The 21903-nt window shown below is 36.9% G+C and overlaps 1 protein-coding gene across 1 annotated transcript in view; it reads right to left on the bottom strand.

The window, feature by feature from the left end:
- CNTNAP2 (contactin associated protein 2) overlaps positions 1 to 21903 on the bottom strand; it is a 1422658-nt gene that overhangs the window by 1008983 nt on the left and 391772 nt on the right. The window contains exon 8 of the mRNA XM_058444445.1: positions 15432 to 15603. Within this exon, the coding sequence (XP_058300428.1) occupies positions 15432 to 15603 (172 nt within the window). The remainder of the gene's footprint in view (positions 1 to 15431; positions 15604 to 21903) is intronic.

The following is a 21903-nucleotide window of genomic DNA, read 5'->3' as shown; positions in this document are numbered from 1 at the left end:
GAAAACCAACGTATCTGGCTTCTAAGTCTGTAAAGATACTCTCTGGAGATGGTATTGCAAATACACTCAGGCTTAAGAAAACTTCTAACTAATGAAAAGGGACTGTGATTTCAGAATGATGCCAGTTTCACAGACATTCTGGGGATCTGCATTGTCTCTGAGATAAAACAGTTATAAAGGATAACTTGTTGAGTCCTATCAGAAGCTGCAAGGATCCCTTTACTCATCTGTGGTCAAGACCAACAAAGCAGCTAGGGCACTCATTCTTGTAATACAGCATCCAGCTGGAACTACCTAGAGAAAGATTCCAGAACAGCACTAATATTAATAACTTGTGAGCCACATGCCATATGTAGCTTAAAATCTTATGGAGGTGAAAATAATATTAATATTTTATTTAACACAAAATAAAATGAATACAAAAATGATCAATGAGCTATCTTATATTCCTGTATGTGTATGAAGTACTCACAATCTGTTGTGCATTTTACACCAACATCACATCTCAGAACAGCTGCTTTTTAAGTGTGAAATAGCCACATATGGCTAGTGGCTGCAGTATTAGACAGTATAGCTCTGCACATCTTCTGCTTTCTTTTTTAATCCAATATCTCACTACCTGCATTTCTTTGTGGTTGTTTTTGTTTTGTTTTACCTTTCGGTTCAGGTGCTCATGTGCAGGTCAGGTTAACTTGTGTCATGGGTGTTTGTTGTACAGATTATTTCATCACCTAGGTAATGAGCCTAGTACCCATTAGTTATTTTTCCTGATCCTTTCCCTCCTCCCATCCTTCACTCTCTGATAGGCCCCAGTGTGTGGTTTTCCCCTCTATGTGTCCATGTGTTCTCAAGATTTAGCTCCCACTTATAAGTGAGAACATATGGCATTTGGTGTTTTGTTCCTGTGTTAGTTTGCTAAGGATAACGGCCTCCAGCTCCATTCATGTTCCCACAAGAGATATAATATTATTATTTGTTATGGCTGCATAGTATTCCATGGTATATATGTGCCACATTTTATCACTGATGGGCATTTAGGTTGATTCCATGTCTTTGCTATTGTGAATAGTGCTGCAATGAATGTCTGCATGGATTGTCTTTCTAATAGAATGATTTATATTCTTTGGTTACATACCCAGTAATGGGATGGCTGAATCAAACGATATTTCCGTCTTTAGATCTTTGAGGAATTACATTGTATTCCACAATGGTTGAACTAATTTACATTTCCACCAATAGTGTATAAGCATTCCTTTTTTTTCCCCACAGCATTGCCAGTATTTGTTATTTTCTGACTTTTTGATAATAGCCATTTTGAGTAGCCTGAGATGGTATCTTACTGTGGTTTTGATTTGCATTTCTGTAATGATCAGTGATGTTGAGGTTTTTTTTTTTTTTCCATGATGGCTCGTCTCAAGTATGTCTTCTTGTGAAAAGTGTCTGTTCACGTCCTTTGCCCACTTTTTAGTGGGATTGTGTTTTTTCTTGTAAATTTGTTTCAGTTCCTATTAGATGCTGGATATTAGACCTTTGTCAGATGCATAGTTTGCAAAAATTTTCTCCCATTCTGTAGCTTGTCTGTTCACTCCGATGATAGTTTCTTTTGCTGTGCAGAGGCTCCTTAGTTTAATTTCATCACGTTTGTCAAATTTTGCTTGTGTTGCAATTGCTTTTGTGTCTTTGTCATGAAATCTTTGCCCATGCCTATGTCCTGAATGGTACTGCATATGTTGTATTCCAGAGTGTTGATAATTTTAGGTTTTACATTTAATTCTTTAATCTATCTTGAGTTAATTTTTGTATATTGTGTAAGGAAGGGGTCCAGTTTTAATTTTCTGCATATGGCTAGCCAGTTATCCCAGCACCATTTATTGAATAGGGATTCCTTTCTCCATTGCTTATTTTTGTCAGCTTTGTCAAAGATCAGATCTTTGTAAGTGTACCTGCACTTCTATCTCAATTCTGCCTCTATTTTAATTTTCTCTCTTTTACCACTCTCTATTGCTCAATTGCTGCCACTGGTTTTCAGCATCTTCCAGATCCCAGTAAAATTTTACCCTAACGGGTAGACCCATTACTAAACAAATAGTTAGGACATTGTTTGGGTAGACTAGTGAAGATAATGATCTTTCATTAAAGCCTTTTCTCACTCTGAAACCAGTTTCTCTTTCCAGCCAATACCTTTTCCTGTTTCCACACCTAATGAGCCCTCTCTCCTTAGTCCAACTCCTAAATACCTTGGATATTTCCTTTTTCACGTGGTTCTACTGCCTCTGCAATAGTTCACCTCTCATCACCTCTGCCCAGGTAATCAGAGCAAGTGTTAGTCATGCAAAACTTGATTTTCCTGAAAATCCCTCAACGGCTGCGTATTGCCCAAAGGATAAATTACAGTCTTTTTAGTAATGCAAGGTCCTCTTTTATTATTATTATTGAGATGAAGTCTTGCTCTGTCGCCCAGGCTGGAGTGCAGTGGCACAATCTTGGCTCACTGCAAGCTCCGCCTCCCAGGTTCATGCCATTTTTCTGCCTCAGCCTCCCGAGTAGCTGGGACTACAGGTGCCCACCACCATGCCTGGATAATTTTTTATATTTTTAGTAGAGACGGGGTTTCACTGTGTTAGCCAGGATGGTCTCGATCTCCTGACCTCATGATCCGCCCACCTCGGCCTCCCAAAGTTCTGGGATTACAGGCGTGAGCCACCACGCCTGGCTGCAAGGTCCTCTTTTATTAGGTTCCCCCTAAATTCCTAGCTTCTCATCTTCCCTCACTAGTAGCTGCCAATCTGTGAAAAAACCTACCGTAAATCCTTGAGTTTACTGCACGTACTCAAGTCATTCACACCCACGTACTTTCCAGCTCCCTGGAATGCCTATAGCATGTGCCTTGAACTGCTTCTCTGCGATCTCCACCCCAACCTAGATCGCAGGGAGAATTAGGCACAAGATCCCTTGTGCATACTTTCATTTTGGCATTTGTGTGTTTTTTTCAACAATTCTGTGGGGTGTGTGTGTGTGCTTTTTTTGATGTCTAACTCTTTCATAAATCAGTAAGAAAGTAGAATCCATAAGTTTACAAATTACTCTTCAAGGCTAAAAACTGTCCTTGGACACATGGTATGCAATTAATGAAACATTGTAGAATGAATGGATAAATGAATAAATGAAAAATAGATCTTTTCAACTTTTCCATGACTCCTCTATACAAACATGTTGCTGTAGTTTAAACGATCTCTTGACTGTTTCAGAAATGGGACATGGTTGTCTGTGCCTCCACACTTCTGCTCATGCCTCTGATTTTGCCTGGCATGTTCCTGCCTTTCTTTCTCACCATCCGAGGCTAACGCTCCTCTGAAGTTCAGCCTACTTCTTTTATGCAGTTTTCGTCAACCACGCAGCTGATAGTGGTTTCATTCCTCTCATTAATTTTCTACAGAAATCATTATCTGTAACAATTAAGAAGCACATGCTTGCATGCTTCTTAACATAGTTTTAACATTTCTTGTGAATGTTTACTGTCTCTATGGCTACATCAGTACATGTTCTGGGAGAAGAGATCCTACTCTTTAACTTTGGGTTTTCTCATTGTGTAGATTAGTACCAGTGGCCTTGACCTTCATAGGAGATTAACAAGTGTCCTATAAGAACTATGTGAGAGAAACTTGCCTTCATATGTATGGTATTTCTTTTTTTTTTTCCGAGAGGGAGTCTCGCTCTGTCGCCCAGACTGGAGTGCAGTGGTGCGATCTCGGCTCACTGCAACCTCTGCCTCCCGGGTGCATGCCATTCTCCTGCCTCAGCCTCCTGAGTAGCTGGGACTGCAGGTACCCGCCACCACGCCCGGCCAATTTTTTGTATTGTTAGTAGAGACTGGGTTTCACCGTGTGAGCCAGGATGGTCTCGATCTCCTGACCTCGTGATCTGCCCGCCTCGGCCTCCCGAAGTGCTGGGATTACAGGCGTGAGCCACTGCACCCGGCCTTATGTGTATGGTATTTCTAACTTCGGAAGTGCCACTTGAAAATTTCTCCTGTAATTTTCAAATGCTTAAAGTGTTTTAAAAAAGCAATGCACTTTTATGTCACGTCTAATTTCCCAGAGGGGGGTCTTCACTGAAGTGTGTTCGTGAAAATAAGTTTCTTGTTGATGAAGCCTGTCTGGGACTATGCCAAAGAAGCAAAAATCATGAAACTATCGCAGTAAAAGTATAACAGCTGCGAACTGTTGAAGGCAAACAAAGTTAATGCTGTACACAAATGTTGTATGATACTTGGTGGTTTTACCCTGATCACAGTTGTAGATAATGGTCTATTTAAATCAACGCCTGGGATTACAGGCGTGAGCCACTGCGCCTGGCTGCAAGGTCCTCTTTTATTAGGTTCCCCCTAAATTCCTAGCTTCACATCTTCCCTCACTAGTAGCTGCCAATCTGTGAAAAAACCTACCGTAAATCCTTGAGTTTACTGCACGTACTCAAGTCATTCACACCCACGTACTTTCCAGCTCCCTGGAATGCCTATAGCATGTGCCTTGAACCGCTCCTCTGCGATCTCCACCCCAACCTAGATCGCAGGGAGAATTAGGCACAAGATCCCTTGTGCATACTTTGATTTTGGCAGAAGTGTGGAGGCACAGACAACCATGTCCCATTTCTGTTTACTGATTAAGACACCCTTTTCAGATACTGTAATTTGTTAAAATTCATTACAGACTCATTTTTCAAAACCATTTCAAATAAACACACACATATTCCTCACCCTTTCCATCTGCATTCCTTTCTTACTCATGTAACATTCTTTTTGATGTAAGCAGGATTTGGTAAACAAAATAAGATTCAGACTCTAATATTCCTCAATGAATTTATAGGCAAAGACAACAAAGTACTTATCTTTAATATGGCAATGGGTGCCATGAGAATTTTAGACAATGCTATCTGAAAAACTAAGCTTGTTGCCCTCTTAAAACTAGGTTTTGGGCAGTATAGATACAACAATACAAAGAGGAAATACGTGTTTTTAATCAAACAAAATGAAAATGACAACTTCATCTTTTTAAAACTGTTTTTTTCTTGGCATAGAAAAATCTATGACTCCTCTCTTCTTTTCAGCTTATAGATCATTTAAATACCAAAGAAAAAAATTCAAACAAAATGTTATTTTCAAGTGCTATAATAAACACCATTGTAAATTTTTACTCCTGACATTTAATGGAAGTAAAAGAGTCTTATACTAATAAACCAGACAACAATGTGACGTAACAGATTGTCCTTCCTCCCCTCCTCTCCTCTCCTTTTCTTTTCTCTCTGTATTTGGAATGCAAAGACTCCTCAAAAAGAGAAAGCAGAAAGAAATAATGAACTCTCCTTTTATTCAGATTGAGGAATGGTACAAGTCTTCAAAATGTTGGATTTAATGAAATCCAGTAAAGAAATGTCATTAAAAAGATACACACCTTAACCATTTTAATTGAACTGAAAACCTACATTATGTCACCTCAATGACTCATTGTTAGAGGGAATTACTCTGGGGTCTCTGGGTGTGGGTTCACCTATTTGAAGTCTGTAGTTTAATCCACCCGCCTTTCTATCAAACCATTTCCATATAGTATCACGTTCATTTTTCAGTTTTGGTTTCTTCAAGCACAGTGAAAACTAAAATCGCCAATGAACTTGAGTGAGTTCACCTTGGGCTTTATGAATCTCTGCAAATGTTTACAGTTGCCTGGCCCACATATGAACTTATGGTTTTGTGTTTGTTTTGAGCCACTTGTCTTTCTAAAACTTTTACATTTGATTTTACCAGAAACTATTTTTTTCGTCTCTACTCATTTGAAAATGTTCTTAGTACTTAATTATTACACGTTATTACAGTAACAAGTATGACTTGCATGTGCATTTTCGGGAATGAACAACTGACTCCCACACGGCATGTTAGGGAGCATAGAGCAAATGAAGGATAGTGTCCTACCAGCTCCAACTTCCCCTTCATTAAGTTATATCAGTCTCAATATTTTACAGAAGGAATGGTACATGTCCATGAGTCTGTAATCTTGGTTTAAGGGAGAGCAGTTAAATGAATTCTTAGTGTGAAATTGTAACTGCAATGTATCCAAGTAATTGACAAAAATCATTATTTTAAGAAGAAAGCACTTGTTAAGAAAGAAATTTTAAATGTTTTAAAATCAATTGCTCTTATTTTTATTTTGTAGGTAATATGATATCAAAAGCAAGAAATAACATTGATTGGCTTATTTAAATCTCTCCGTAGTTGATTTAGCTACATGTTAAAAACTATCTATTTCCTTTCTGCTTATCTTCAAACATATAACTGTTTTTCTGACATTACTTTTATGCACTAAGCCTTCCTTGGGATTTAAATGTCAAAACACAGCTATATGCCATGCCAAAAGCAAATATGGTTTTCTTTTGTCCTAATACATGCAATGCATCAAAGAAGAATACAGCTGCTGTTGAATCTTAAAATGGCTAATTCAACTTTTTTCTTTTCCTTTATTTCTTAGGAGATTTATCTCCTCTGGCATTTCACTAACTTTTTTTTAAAAAAGAATATGTTTTTGTCACTCTAGTATTCTATTTGTACTTAAAATAAAATCACTTTGAAATCACTTCAGAGAGGCAACTGACTTGAACATGGGTTTGCCTGGGTATGTGATACTTTTAGGTCATTGAGCTGATGTTTTTGTGCTAGAAAGATGCCCATGGCTTAAATGTTTATGTATAAACAGGAAGCTCCTCCCTTCTAAAAGAAACCAAAGGAAGCTAAAGATCAAATGAAAGACTAGAGTTAGCACGGAAGGCCAAGAAAGTTTAAATAAAGAGTCACACATCTAACATTACAAATAAGTCACATTTAGCATGACGAAATGGGACTTTTCAGAAATTGCCAGTAGTTTTATTTATCAGAAACTAAGAAAGAGCATAGCGATTTGCAACATAAAAATCAATGGAATCCAAGATGGGAAATAAACCGAGTTAAGATGAAGGGACAAGATGAGCATATCTACCGGAAAGAATCACAATAGGATGACCCCATGAGAAAACTGAAGTTTTTATATATGTTTAAGTTGGGGATTAGGTTTTAGGACGCAAGAGCTTTTGTCTGAAGCACAGTCCCTAAAAGGAAATCCAGTTTCACTTCTGAAAAATTGCTTGTTGGCTCAAGTTCTTTCAGAATTAGCTTCAGCCAACCTGTTCTTTGATTATTCGCAGTTTGATGGGATCACAGTCACAACGATGTCAGGATTGAGCAAGTGTAGAGTTTTGAATAATGTGAATTTATCTGGAGATTTTCTGCCCCCTTTACCTCTTACCGATAAGTATCATGAATGAAATTAAGGTATTTCCAGAAGCCTACAGTATACGTAATGAAATAAGCACCTAATGGTAAAAGACAAAATATTTCCCAAAGTAAGAGAAATGCTTGCACAGTTTGACGCCAGCCTAACTGATGACATTAACATTTCTAAAGAAAAAAAGAGAAGGAGATGGCCAACCTGGAAATGTATGAAAAAAGGAGGTGTCCGACTTAGAGGGTAGCGGTTCGGAGTCAGCAAGATTCAGGTGAAAGAGAAAGGAAATTTGTCATAAAAACCATCACTACAGAAACATTAATAAAAAATATTTTTTCTTACACTATGGCTGTCTTACCAGTGGATCAATGGTTATACAATTATCATATAAAGTAGGTTCTGGGATAATTCACCTCTAGAGTCTGGACTGAAACAAAAAGTGAAGAAACGTGTGGATTTAATTTTGGAAAAGTAGTCTAAAACCAAGTAGCTTTTGTACGGAAAAAAGCTGTATTTTTGAGAGCAAAACAGAGGCATCGTAGGTGTTAAGACATAAAAGCCCAACAAGCATTAAAACAGTGTAGAGTCTGATCAATCACCCTCCCTTCATCACCTCAGCATTCAGTCCCAGGAGGTACTGTCTACTGGTTGGTGTGATCTTCAAGCAATATTTGTTGACTGAATAAATCTCAACCCTAAACCAAAAAAGAATCTGAGAGAAGTCTCAATCGATTTAGTTTATTTTGCTGAGGTTAAGGACATTCCCATGACACATCCTCAGGAAGATCTGAGGACGTGTGGCCGAGGTGGTTGGGGTATGACTTGGTTTTATACATTTTAGGGAGACAGGAGACAACAGTCAATATATGTAAGATGTATGTTGGTTCCATCTGGAAAGGTGGGACAATGCAAAGCAGGGGCTCCCAGGTGATAGGTAGATTAAATATTTTCTGATTGGCAATTGGTTGAAAGAGTTATTATTTAAAGACATGGAATTAATAGAAAGGAATGTCTGGGTTAGAATAAGTGGTCGTGGGGACCCAACTTTGATCATGCAGATGAGGCCTCCAGGTAGCAGGCTTCAGAGAGAATGGATTGTAAATGTTTCTTATCAGACTTAAAGAGACTATTCTAGCAGTCTTAAGGTCTCTGTGTTGATGTTTGTGAGGCAAGTCTGACCTAAACTAGTTTTTTTTTTTTTTTTTTTTTTTTTTCCAGCATTATTTGGAATGCCTTTGGCTAAGGGGAGGGTTCATCAGTCAGTTTGACGGCTCACAATTTTATATTTGGTTTATACAGCAGAGACTTAGGAATCCTATGATGGCCTTTGAGGGTCTAATGTGCAGAGGGTCTCATGTCAGCCTGAGTGGCTGTGTAGAGCAGATATGGAGGGATAGCATGCTGAAGCAAAGGGAGCGTAGCCTAAGGAAGCTGTCCCTAATGCCTAACCTCTCCCCCACAACACATATGCCATGATTCATTTCAGCTTGTATGTAGTCTCCAAAAGATATAGAAATCACTGTGTGTTCCTATAGGGCCTATAAAATGCTTAGATGGCTGGTAGATCAGATGAAAGTATTAGGAGAAAGAAGACCTAGTGTGTATAGTCACCAACCATCCTAGTTTACCCAGAACTGAGGGGTTTCTCCAGAAGCAGGACTCTCAATGCTAAAACCAAGTGGGACTCAGACATGCTAGGAATAGCTGTCACCTTAAACACAGATCCCAGAACCTAAGTCCAGCAATACCTATGTCATATCTGAAGGCCAGCAGGAGCAGTTGTTATGACAGTGGGTGGCAGGGACAGAAGTGGGACCTTGAAGGCCGACCAGGCTGGGGACACTCAGGGAGCTCAGAGGGAACCTTGGTGGAGCAGGTGGGACAGATCCCACCCCTGTGGTGATAAGGTATTGCATGAGCTGACTCTGACCCAAGCCATGCTAGGGCGTCTAGGAGAATTCTTGAAATGGTAGTGCAACCACAAAAGGAAGTTTACCTTTGACTGAGATCAACTCCCATGTTGACTGAATATACACAGAAAGGAGGAGTGATTACAGTACCACAATGTATGTGTTCAAGTATTTATCTTTTCTGCCACTGACTAGAAACAGGGAATTAGCAAATCAAGACAAATTTTAGAAAATGATAAATATTACATGTTCTCTTCATCTAAATTATGAATACAAAATTTAAGCCTGCCTTTACAGAAACTCATGACCTCTTTTGTTTTAGTCCATTTTCACATTGCTATAATGAACTGCTTGAGACTGGGTAATTTATAAAGAAAAGAAGTTTAATTGACTCACAGTCCCACACACCTGGAGAGGCTTCAGGAAACTTATAATCATGGCAGAAGGCAAAGGGGAAGCAAGGCATATCTTACATGCCAGCAGGAGAGAGAGTGAGTGAAGGAGAAAGTGCCATACTTTTAAATATCAGATCTCATGAGAACTCACTCACCATCATGAGAATAGTAAGGGGGAAATCCACCCCCATGATCCAATCACCTCCCACCAGTCCCCTTCCCTGATATATGGCGATTACAAATCAACTTAAGATTTGGGTGGGGACACAGAGCCAAACCATATCATCCTTCTTGACTGCTTTCATTTGCCTTTCCAACAGAGTCAATTTAGTTTTGAGATATCTTTCATGTATCTACCTAATCCTCATTTAAATGTTCTTATGAAAACTAATTTACTTATTCTTTTCTTTGAAAGAAAAAAATCAAACTGGATATTCTTGAAAGCATTGAATTAAAAAAAAAAACTGGGTCTGTGATTATGTACTTCATCCAAAAATATAATGAAGACTTAATTACTAACTCTGGAATAGGATCAAGTCTATTCATAATTTCTCAAGCGGTAATTTTGTAGGCTATGTTTAAGTTGGACCATTTGCATTTCCTTTTCCGCTCTCTGTGTTATCTGGGATGTTTACTGATTTTGTTTCTAAATGTATTTTTTAATATATTTTCAATGGAGTTAGACAGGAAAGAGCAGAGAAGATTCTAATTCTAATGAGTCACTTTTTACTAGTGCTGACTCTAACAATATGAATTTGCTTTGGCCTCTAAACAGCTATTTAGTCCCCAGATTTCAATCTCTAGGGGACATCACTGAAATGCAACTTAATACACTCCAAAAAGTATTATCTTTTCTTTCAAAGTCATTTCCATATTCAGGAATTTGTTCTTCTGTATTCTGGTAAAATGATGGTACTGGTTAATTTTAGAAGTGGGGACTAGGGAAAGGGCAGGTGCTTTTGGCTCCAAGAAAAATAAAACTTAACTCATAATTACTTAGATAAGTGATAGTTGATATTTTTCACATACAAATTAGTATCAGTGGCTGCTTGATCTATGGTTTTCTTGACCCTATAGCTCTAGACATCAGGTCTACATTTTACCAAGGATGGTGGAGAGCAAGAGGGGCAACTGTATCAGGAGAACAAAAGCTTTCCCAAGAACGCCACAGCTAACTTCTGCTTAGCTCTTAGCAGCCAGGACTGTGTCTCATCTCTGCTTCTGCCTAGCATAAAGTAAAAAACATTCCTCTGGCAGCTGAGCTGTGAAGAGTGCTCTTAGGACTGAAATAGAAACCACAGTTGCAAAATGGACTTCACTATTACTCACAAAACAGAAAAAAAAAAACTGTCAAACCAAGCATGATCACCACTTAATTAAGCTCAAAATATGTGAACATCAGCTTCTTCCTAACCATGTGTCCCGGCTACAACCACAGAAAATCAGATCAAACAATAGCTCTACACCAATTCACAAGTTCTGAGGCCAGTGTCTGTTGTAGCAAGTCTCCGATTTTAAGAATTCTAGCCAATACCTACAAGGACTGACTCACTCCATCCCCTAATACCCTCCCTGACTCTCCCCCAATGTCCACCCCTCCCCAAGCACCCCCTCTCCCCCACTTTGAAATGCCCTATGGTTCTCCTCGTGATTCTTGAGGGAAGAAGTGAATGGACCTAACTTTGGCTAAAGGAGTGTTTCTGAAGGTTTGGGCCTTCAGATTTTCACACCTGGAAGGAGGCTGGAGAGAAAAAGATTGAGAATAAGAGTTGAGTCAGGCATCTTAAGATGTTTGCCACAAGCAGTCAATAATGCAAGGGTTCTAGGAATGAATAAAAGAGAGTAACAATGCAAGAAGAAACAAAAATGTTATCTCTGGGTATTTTACCTTTCTCAGAAAATGTTTTGGAAACTGAAGGTTGATGACAATCCTCTCTAAGAGCAGATGATCACTGAGTGACTCAAGCTAGCAGCTTCCATTGTTAGAGCGCAATTTCTGCCCATTATCCACCACCTCCCCTTCCAGTTCTATGATTGCTTATAAAATGTAACTAAAGATACCAAAGACCCTCAATAGTTAAACAAAAGGGATTCTGTCAATCACAAAGGCTTAGTGTGTAAACCTGCAGACACAGGCTTGTTACATACATATATTCAACTGTCTTCTTGACATTTCTACTTAGACGTCCAGTAGCCATTTCAACTCATGTCCAACCTTGAATTTCTGACTTTTTTCTTTAGCCCCCTTGACTAATTTTCTCTACAATTAGTCTTCCCAATCTGAAGAGATGGCATCTCCTTTCTTCCTACCGTTCTTAGCAAATCATTTGGATTTATCCCTATTTCCTCCATTTCTCTCATACCTCACATCTAATTTGTAAAGAAACCCTACTGACTCTCCCCCAAAATATATTCAGAATTGGCCACATCTCACTACTTCTTGTGCTAGCACCCTGGTCCAGGCTACAAGCATCTCTCACCTGGATTATAATGGCATAATTTTAGTTAGCCTCCTGCTTCTACCTTTCTTGCTCCCACAGCCCAGATTCATCCTTTTAAGATGTGAGTACATCATATTGCTCTATTTAGAACGCTGCAAATGGCTCCTGTATTCCTTCAAAATAAAAGCCACACCCTAACAATAACCTACAAGTCTGGAGGGCTTGTTCTGGCCTCTATTCTTTCAACTATTCTTGACCTCCTGAACTTGCCACCATGGCTTCCATACTGATCCTGGATCATGCAAGTGCCTCTTAGGTTGCCTGTGCTCTCTGGGTCAAATGTTCTTTCCCTGCGTTAGTACATTCAGTTACCTCTTTCAAGTCTTGCACTAATATTATCTTTTCAATGGAGGCTTATCCTGATCAACCTATTTCAACTACAACTCAACACCTTGATCTACTGACATGCCAGCCTTCCTTGTTTTGTTCTAGTATTTTTACCCATAAAATTTATTCCTTCTCACTTGCTAGATTATTTACTTTTTAATTATAGTTTGTCATCTCTCCTTCCTTCCCCTCTCCCCACCATGTGAGCTTAGAATTTTCAATAATCTTTATCTGTCCTGTTCAAGGATTTATTCCAAGTGCCTAGAATAGCGTGACATCTAGTATGCACTCAGAAAATAAACACTGAATGCGTAATTCTGTAGCTTAGCATGCTTGCTCTTTCCTTGATTCAAAGCTGCCTTTGGAAAATAAGCACGTGAACAAAATAAGCCACATGCAAATCTACACACAAAGCAAAAAAAAAAAAAAAAGTTCAAATCCTAGGGTATTCCAATATAACACACAGAAAAACACCTTCAGACAAATTGTCCCCCAACTGTTTCCCTAAGCTCTACTCATCAGATCATTGCAGCTGTGACTATTATCTCCAAACATTTTATAAAAGTCAGGCTTGTGTAGCTCTTTTACTTTTTTTTACCCTATGTTCTCATTTATACTTTTTTTTTCCCTCTCAAAAATAACTCTCAAATCGATCAAGCTGGAACGGGGAAGGAGAAAAGAAAAGCCAGTGTAGGCTTCCTTTGGGAGTATTTGGGTAATCTGAAAAGAAAGTTGTAGATAATGGAGCAGTTGCAAAATCTTAGTGAGGAGAAAGAAGCAGAGATGTGCTAGTGGTGTATCGTTAAAGGATTATCTGGATACATCACTGCTCTGTGAGGACAGACTAAAACCACTGGTAACTTTTACCTGGAAAGACACAGATTCAGGGTGATATCATCAATACACTCTTCAGTGGTTTAAGTAAAATAGTCCTGTCTCATACCTATGAAAGTACAACACTTCACGCTTAAGATTTTGAACCGGGAACATTTTAGGTGACTAAAGGAATCTGCTGTTTCACACACTGGTATTTAATGTACAGATGTTGTTGCCTTAAAAAAAAATAGTATAAGCTAAAAATAGGTTCCACAATGGGTTTAGAAAATGCGTGGAGATGTATCACAGGTGACTACTTCCCTGCAGCTAATCTTTTCATTTGTCATCCTAAAGAATAAGAAAGGTGTGAACTTTGTTCTTTTAGCTGCAGGAAACTTGGCAAGATGAATATTGGGCCTGACCTATTTTGGCAAAAAAAATATATTTTGTGTATCTCTGTATCTGTGAAAAATTGAAACTTGTATTATCTTTTCTATACCTTCCCTTGTGTTGGTCTCCGCACCAGGAGTATCACCTTCCATTTTCTTCATTTACCAAAATCCCATTCATTCTTTTGGGACCAATTTAACTCCTGTCTCTATCAGAGCAAAACATTAATATCTCAACATATCACCCCTCCTTCTTTAGTAGCAAACAAATTATACATAATGCCTAGAAACACAATGTTTAGAGAGAAACAGCAACATATTACCTAGCCCATTTACTAAGCTGAAAGAGGTAATGAAATTAATGTATCATCACAGTTACTGACCTGAAAAAGAGTAGATACTAAAAAACTCCATAACTATTACGAAGAAAATATTTTTTCTGTATAAAACAATTACAATATGTAGATAATTATCTAAAATCAGAACAAATGATCTTTAAAACATTCATCTCAGCTTTTCTGATTATTGCTGCTACTTGCTCTAGGCAGAAATAATAGCTGATACATTATTAATGGCTCAATAATTAGGAGTATATTTCCATTAAAATTGTTCACTATTCTATTTAAATATAAACTGCTTAGGCTACTAAGATCAGTACTTGTATACATAAATAGAAATAAGCAGTATACTATGTCATAAAGTCTTATTACAAACATGTGAAGGCTTTATAAAAGTTCTATCTTACAGCCACCACAAACTGTAACTTACCATTCACATGAACGCCATTTATTCAGATTTTATGAAAGCAAACTTACTTCAAAATAAATTATTTTATATGTTTGTAAGATTCATTTTTGAGTGACTTCTTAAAGTATTTCCTCTTGAATAAAATAAATGTGTTAAAGACTTATGGTCTACATTTTGTTGTGGGTAGACTGAGATAGGATTAATATCTTATTTCAAAATTTTAAAAAAATTTAAAGAACTTTCATCTTCCCTAAACAAAAAATCAATAAAATGAGCTTTTAGAATAAGACAGTTCTTCCTCAAAAGATTTAAATATATTTTAGAAAATCATATAAATTCACTAGGTTAACTTCAAATCATATATAGTTTGTTTACAGACAAAGCATCTCAAAATTAAACTTGTTCATAGTGGAATGACAGGCACTGTCTAGAAGTATGTTAAGGTAGTGTATGCAGTATAATAATATTTCACAGAAAAGTTGCATCTTTCCACTGTGTGAGAATACAATTAAAGTTTTTATTAAAAATTTCTCCCCAGATTTGCAAAACCAATAAAGATTTGATTTTTGTCATATTTTAATAGGTGTATCTTGTAAGCTGAACCAGTTACTCTAAATATTCTGCTTCATAAATACCCATCTTGCGCACTGACACTTTTGTAATATTCCTTTTCTTTCAGAAGCGAGTTTTGCAAGGGACATGCTGAGGCCAAGTCATCATACATATACATATATGTATCATATATCATATATGATACGTATCATATATGATACGTATCATATATCATATATGATACGTATCATATATGATACATATATATGATACATGTATGATATATATGATATATATATCCACATAAAAACATAAACATCATCACTGCTAATATCACAAATATACTATAATACATAGTTTGAATGGTAACTTCCACCTCACCTGTTTTTAACTTTAATTTTCTTTTGGGATGTTTCACTGGTCTCACGACAGAAACACAGGTTTGGAAAGTTTGGACAACGTGAGGTAGGATGAAAAGATCATTTACCTGTCTATGATCGCACACATGTCAATGCTGACATTCGCAAAACTTCCCGGCTTCCTTTGTGCCACTTCATATAAATTTACAAGTTGATCATCCACTTGAATGAGCTGCATGCATCCTTGGAATGAAGGCTGAAGGACAGAGTGACTTGAGTTATTCATCTGGTTCAGAAAACCTGTGAAACAGAAGAAATGGGAATGTAAATCTGGTGAACAGTATGCTTCATTAAAATTCTTGTGAGTATTCTACCTGGCCACAGCCATCGCATCCAACTACTGTTTCTTTGATCCTTGCTGATTCAGTGTAGAAAGAGGAAGTTTTTTGAGAAAGTGAGATTATTACAGAGGAAGAAGTCAGGGTTGAATTGTAATAGGCTACTAGGTCAATGTTTGCCTCTGGGGTCTACTGTCACTCAAATTTTCTCTTTCGATATCATCTTTCTCACTGTCACATCTTTCTGTCCCTCTGCTGTCAAAGACTCACTGTTATTCTACCTCTGCTGAGCCAGCCCTCAGAGATTAGGACACAAAACTTAGAAATTTCTCAACTATCCAACTTTCTTCTTCTTGTTTCTGTGATATTTATTTCTATTTTCTTAATTCCCTATTGCCTGTTATTCAGATGTCAAATAAGCTACACTTACTATTATGAAGTAAAGTAGATCAGTGTGTAACTCATTTCAAAGAGATATTTGCATTACAGATGCTTTTTTTAAATTTATAAAATCCAAGGGAACATTAGAAGCAAATAAATTTAGGCATAAGGGTCAGCCACCCTACTTTGAATATGCATCTTCTACAAACTATCTAATATGGTATAAATAAAATACCATAATATGGTATAAATACTAGTAAATAATAACAGATGGAACTAAAATTAAAAGAGTAGATAACAAGAGTAAACACATACACACACTAAATACTCTTGATTCTATTAGGAAATAGAATGCACACACCAACCTTGAAATCAGATATTAAGAGTTTATTACTAAATAACTTTAAGAGATCACCACCAATCAATTACTATTATATCTTTTTAAGAGAAACATGCATAATTGGATAGAACATGCATTATGCATGGAAAATTTGTAGGCCATAGGAGAATGATATTTTTCAATCCCATTAAGTATCTCCAGAAAGTCCCCAGAGCTTCTACTTTTCATATGGTTCACCATACCAAATCTGCCTGCTGGACAGATTTAAACTGTACTAATTTGTCTGCTTGCAAATCTGAAGTTATTGACACATTCACTTCATCTATTATAATATCTGTAACAACAAACAACTTATATAAAATGGGTTGGAACCAAAGTTCCATTAAACGGATAAAAGTGAATTTTCAATAAAAACAAAAATTGGCCATTATATTAGTCTGTTCTCATGCTGTTAACAAAGACATGCCAAGACTGGGTCATTTATGAAGAAAAGAGGTTTAATTGATTCACAGTTGAGAATATCTGGGGAGGGCTCAGGAAACTTATAATCAGGGTAGAAGGGAAAGCAAGCATGTCCTTCTTCACAGGGCAGCAGCAAGGAGAAGTGTCAGGCAAAGTGGGGAAAAGACTCTTATAAAACCATCAGATCTTGTGAGAACTTACTCACTATTATGAAATGATAGAATTACCTCCCAGTGGGTCTCTCCCATGACATACAGGGATTATGGGAACTACAATTCAAGATGAGATTTGGGTGGAGACACAGAGAAACTGTATCAGCTATTAAGTGATATTTCCAAAATATCCTATTCTTTTTGACTAAGGATAGTATTTTAGTATAGCAGAAATCTTCTTTCTGTCTTCATTAATGGATTACAATATTTAAAGTCCAATAATTGTCATTTGAATTTCCTTGAAGGATTAATCACAAAGGTATATATTATTTTCTATTAACACAGTACTGTATAAAAATAAGATTGTATTTGAATTAACTTCTTGACTTAGAAAAATCCATATAAGGCTCTATTTTAATGTTAACATATGGCTCGTGTGTGTGTGTATATATGTGTATTTTCTAGTCAACCACATTTTTTTCATTTGCATTGAATTAGTCCCTTCAGAAAAATGCTGACATTAGATAAGTGATCTGTTTAGACCAGTTGCCTGCACACATATGATTTTCAATTGTTTAATCAAGATAAAATTGAATAGAGTGTAATGTCTAAACTTAGCAGAGAGAAAACACCCAGTTGTAACTTACTGACCACTCTTAAGAAGACTCTTATTTGCTTGTTTTTTTTTTTTTTTTTTTTATTAATTGGGAGTCTCACCATATCCACACTAGCTTTGAAAGATTTCAAAATGAATGGATGTATCTGTGAAAATAAAAGCTGCTCTGAAGCACAGCAGCTGCATAAATACCGATTACTACAAATTTGGCATAATTAAGATTGTAAAACAAGACTTCATCAGTCACTTATAACAATGTTGTTTGATCTCGGTAATTTTGAAGTTTGAAGTGGTTAAGTCCTTTTATTTTCCAACAGGAGATATATTCTAGGAGAAGATAATTAAAGGGAAAAATACTGCATATGCATTAACTTTTTTCTCTCCATATATTATGTTTAAATATTCCAAGATGGACATCATTAATCTTTGGCTCCTGATTTCAGACCCTTTTGCTGTCCCCTTTTATAACCAATTAGGCCTGACTTCTGTGAACAACAGAAAACTCTGCAACTTGGTCTCTGAGATTGCTTACTTTGTGGCAAGTCATCACCATGTCATACACAGTCTTCTGGAGTGGCCCAGGAGAGGTAATGAATATTCATCATGGTTTGAATTAATTTGAAGGTGATACATTATGCAACAACAGACATCAAATAAAGAATTTGATGTCTGGATATGCCATCCAGGTTGCTATAAATGCTGTAAATTCACTACCTTTTATGGCTTAATGTCCCATTGTATATATACCATAGTTTAATCCACTCGTTGACTGATGAGCATTTGAGCTGGTTCCACATTTTTGAAATTGTGAATTGTGCTACTATAAATATGTGTTTTTTTATATATATACACAATGGAATACTACTCAGCCATAAAATTAAATGAATTAATGGCATTCACAGCAACCCAGATGGGACTAGAGACTATTATTCTAAGTGAAGTAACTCAGGAATAAAAAACCAAACATCGTATGTTCTCACTCATAAGTGGGAGCTAAGCTATGAGAATGCAAAGGCATAAAAATGATACAATGGACTTTGTGGACTCAGGGAAGAAAGGTGGGAGAGAGGTGAAGGATAAAAGACTACAAATTGGGTTCAGTGTATACCGCTAAGGTGATGGGTGCACCAAAATCTCATAAATAACCGCTAAAGAACTTACTCATGTAGCCAAATACCACCTGTTCCCCCAAAAACCTATGGAAATAAAAATTGAAAATAGAATAGAATAAAATACTTTAGTACCAAAAAAAAAAAAAAAAGAATTCGATACTGGCAGAGAATTATAACAGAAACCTAAAAATGTGGCAGTGATTTAGGGACAGGAATATGCAAATTAGTGGGACAGTCCTTAAAAGAAGCTTGACAGCTCTTGAGGAGCTGTAATGACTTAAAGGAAGGTGAGGAAAGTGTCATCAGACATTAGAGAAAATTAGATCTTTGCTATGTTCTGGTGGAAAGTTTAGCAACATTGTTTCTTGTGATAATATGGAAAAGAAAAAGATATAGTTAAATGAAAATGTATAATCTAGCTAAGGACATTTCCAGGTAGAGTATTGAAGGAGCCATCGGGCATCTTCTGCTTATAGTAAAAGAAAAAGAAAATGGGAGAGAAAAAGCTAAAGAAGAACTATTACAAATGAAGAAGCCAGGCATTACTGAATTTTAAAGTAAAATGCTCTTTCAATTCCAGTCTCTCCAGATGGTGAACAATGCAAACATTAAGAAATCATATTTCCAAGCAAAGATCAAATTCCAGGAAAACATGATCTAAAGATGACAAGGAAGTGTGTCTATAAAATCTACATAAAGACCTGAGAAAATTATTAGGTATTCCTCAGGGAGACACTCCATGAGACAGAAGACCCTCTAAAGAGCTTATTTGTATGCTTTACAGGTCTTTTCAGTTAAACAATAGGGATTCTAATTATCTTAAGAGCATTTTCCTTCTGTAGATCTACAGAAGCTCAAGGGGTAAGGGGGAGCTTATCTTTATAAAATTGTGGATGTGCCTTTTATTAAATGGAGTAAACCTGAATAAAATTCACAGAAAACCCATTCATTTTTAAGATAACTATATTGGAGGTAACACCACCAGCTTGTACTGAAAGGGACAGAGTTGGGACAAAATAGAAAAAGGCCTTTGACCTCCAAACTTTACGGTCAGGACTCTATGCAGCTGTAAACATAGACAACCTTCTATATATATATAAAAAAGGATGACTTAGAGTGGCAGAACACAGAGGGCAGAGCCAAGAGCCATGGAGAATCATTTCTGGGAAATAGCATGACTGAGTTCTAATCAAGAATGACCAACATGTGCCTGACTGGATTGCAAAACTGCTATGGACCAGTGACTTCTTTGTCTCTCTTATTTTCTCCACTTTTGAACCAGAGAGTCTAATTTGGTTTCTCTGTGCATAATCTACCATTGTATATGTGGTGTGAGGATGGCACAAAACTTGTTCACAGGTCTTAAGATTGACAACTGTACTTGGGTAGTGGTACTTGAGTGACTATACCTAAACAGCTTCATTTTCTCTTGGACTCTCTGAGATTCATTTTGGATTGACTTGACTTAGACAATGAGGTCCTGGAATTTGAGCAGATGGCCTAGTGGAATGAGACTGTGGATGGCTTTTAGAGGAGGCTGGGTGTACTTGGTGTGTGGGAAAATATATGAATCTCTGTGGTCTATAGGGTGAACCCTGGCAATCAATCTCCAAGATGGCCATAAATCTTCACATTATAATTATGTTATTTTAAACACCTCCTAATATTTATGGCCTGTATAGTTCCCTCCCACACAATCAGTGCTGCTCCATGTGACACAGAATGTTGCAGTAATAACAAACTGATATGATTTCCAAGGTTAAGTATAAAGGCATTATTAGAGGCTGCACCTTGGTCTTTTGATCCCTTACTCCAGGGAAGCCAGCCTAAAAGCCATGGAAACCCTCAAGCAGTGAGATGGAGAGGCACCTAGGAGGAGAACTAAAGCCTATTACCAAGTTCCAGCAGCAGCTTGCTAGCCATGTGAGTCTGCTATCTTGAAGTGGATCCTCTAATCCTAGTCAAGTCATCAGCTGATTGTGGCTCTAGGAAACATGTATCTGCAGCCTCATAAGAAATATCAAGTCAGAACTGCCCAGCTAAGCTGCTCCTAAATTACTGGCCTCTTACAGAAAAGTAAGAGATAATAAATTACTACCACGTCGAGCCACTGAGTTTTGAGGCAATGCACTATGCAGCAATATAAAACTAATACAAAGTATAACAAATACATCCTGCTATTATACTCTCAGATCAGTTTTAATAATTAGAACCTGAAGATTACTCACACCTGTAAAACATTATGTAACTGGTGGACTATTGACAGTTCCCTTAGTCAACAATGAGTTAACGATGTTGGATCTCTGATACTGAACCTCCTGCTGCTTTAACTCCCTTGGAAACAGAGAAGAACCTATTATTTATTTTCTGTGTTTTTTCCCTTTATGAACAAATGAAATTTCAGTAAAAATACTAATGTATTAGTGTCTGTGATACCTTCAGTGACTACTCCAAAGCTCAGGATTTAACCTACTTAGATTAATAGTGGGATTTTTTGGTAATATAAATTTGCAGCTGGCATTTTGAAGATCATAAATGAATAGCTATAAAATGGAAATAAAGTGAATGTAACAAACAATTGTCAAGTTAGTAAAAATATAATATAAAGGTAAAATTGTTGTGTATTTTTGTTATATCTTTAAATTTCTATGAATTTGGAATAAAAAATACAATGTCTATACATGAGTTGTTGTAACTGGTTTCTACAATCTGACAAGGTGTTAAAACACCCACAGCGAATTGTAATCTTGTCAGTCTCAATTGCATCTTGCTTTCCATGCACTGGAAACCTTCCTTCTTTACAGGAACACTGTAATTATATTACTTTACTGGCATGTCTGAAATTTCTGTTTCAAGACTTGCATATAAAAACTTCATACTTGATTTGAAGTCCACTCAGTATATTACTATTCTCGCTGACAAAGAAAACACATGCATTTTAAAGGATTTAAAATTTTAATTCAGAAATACATCAGTGAAAAACTTGCTGATATTTGTTTTGACATTCAAATGGCAACCTAAATTGTTGTAAGTTATAATGTTCATCTGATGGTACAGAAAAAGCAAACAGTAGACAACAAGGTTGACAAATTTACATGTTTAAAACCAAGAGCATATAAAGCTTCTCTCTGCCTTTTTTAAAGTTGGGAAGGTTGGGAGGTCCAAGGGAGGCTGGTGGAATGCTTTAAGGATGTTTAAA

Source organism: Hylobates moloch, unplaced genomic scaffold (genome assembly GCF_009828535.3).
Source record: "Hylobates moloch isolate HMO894 unplaced genomic scaffold, HMol_V3 SCAFFOLD_1, whole genome shotgun sequence".
NCBI lineage: Eukaryota > Metazoa > Chordata > Mammalia > Primates > Hylobatidae > Hylobates > Hylobates moloch.
This window is presented reverse-complemented; position numbering and strand designations above follow the sequence as displayed.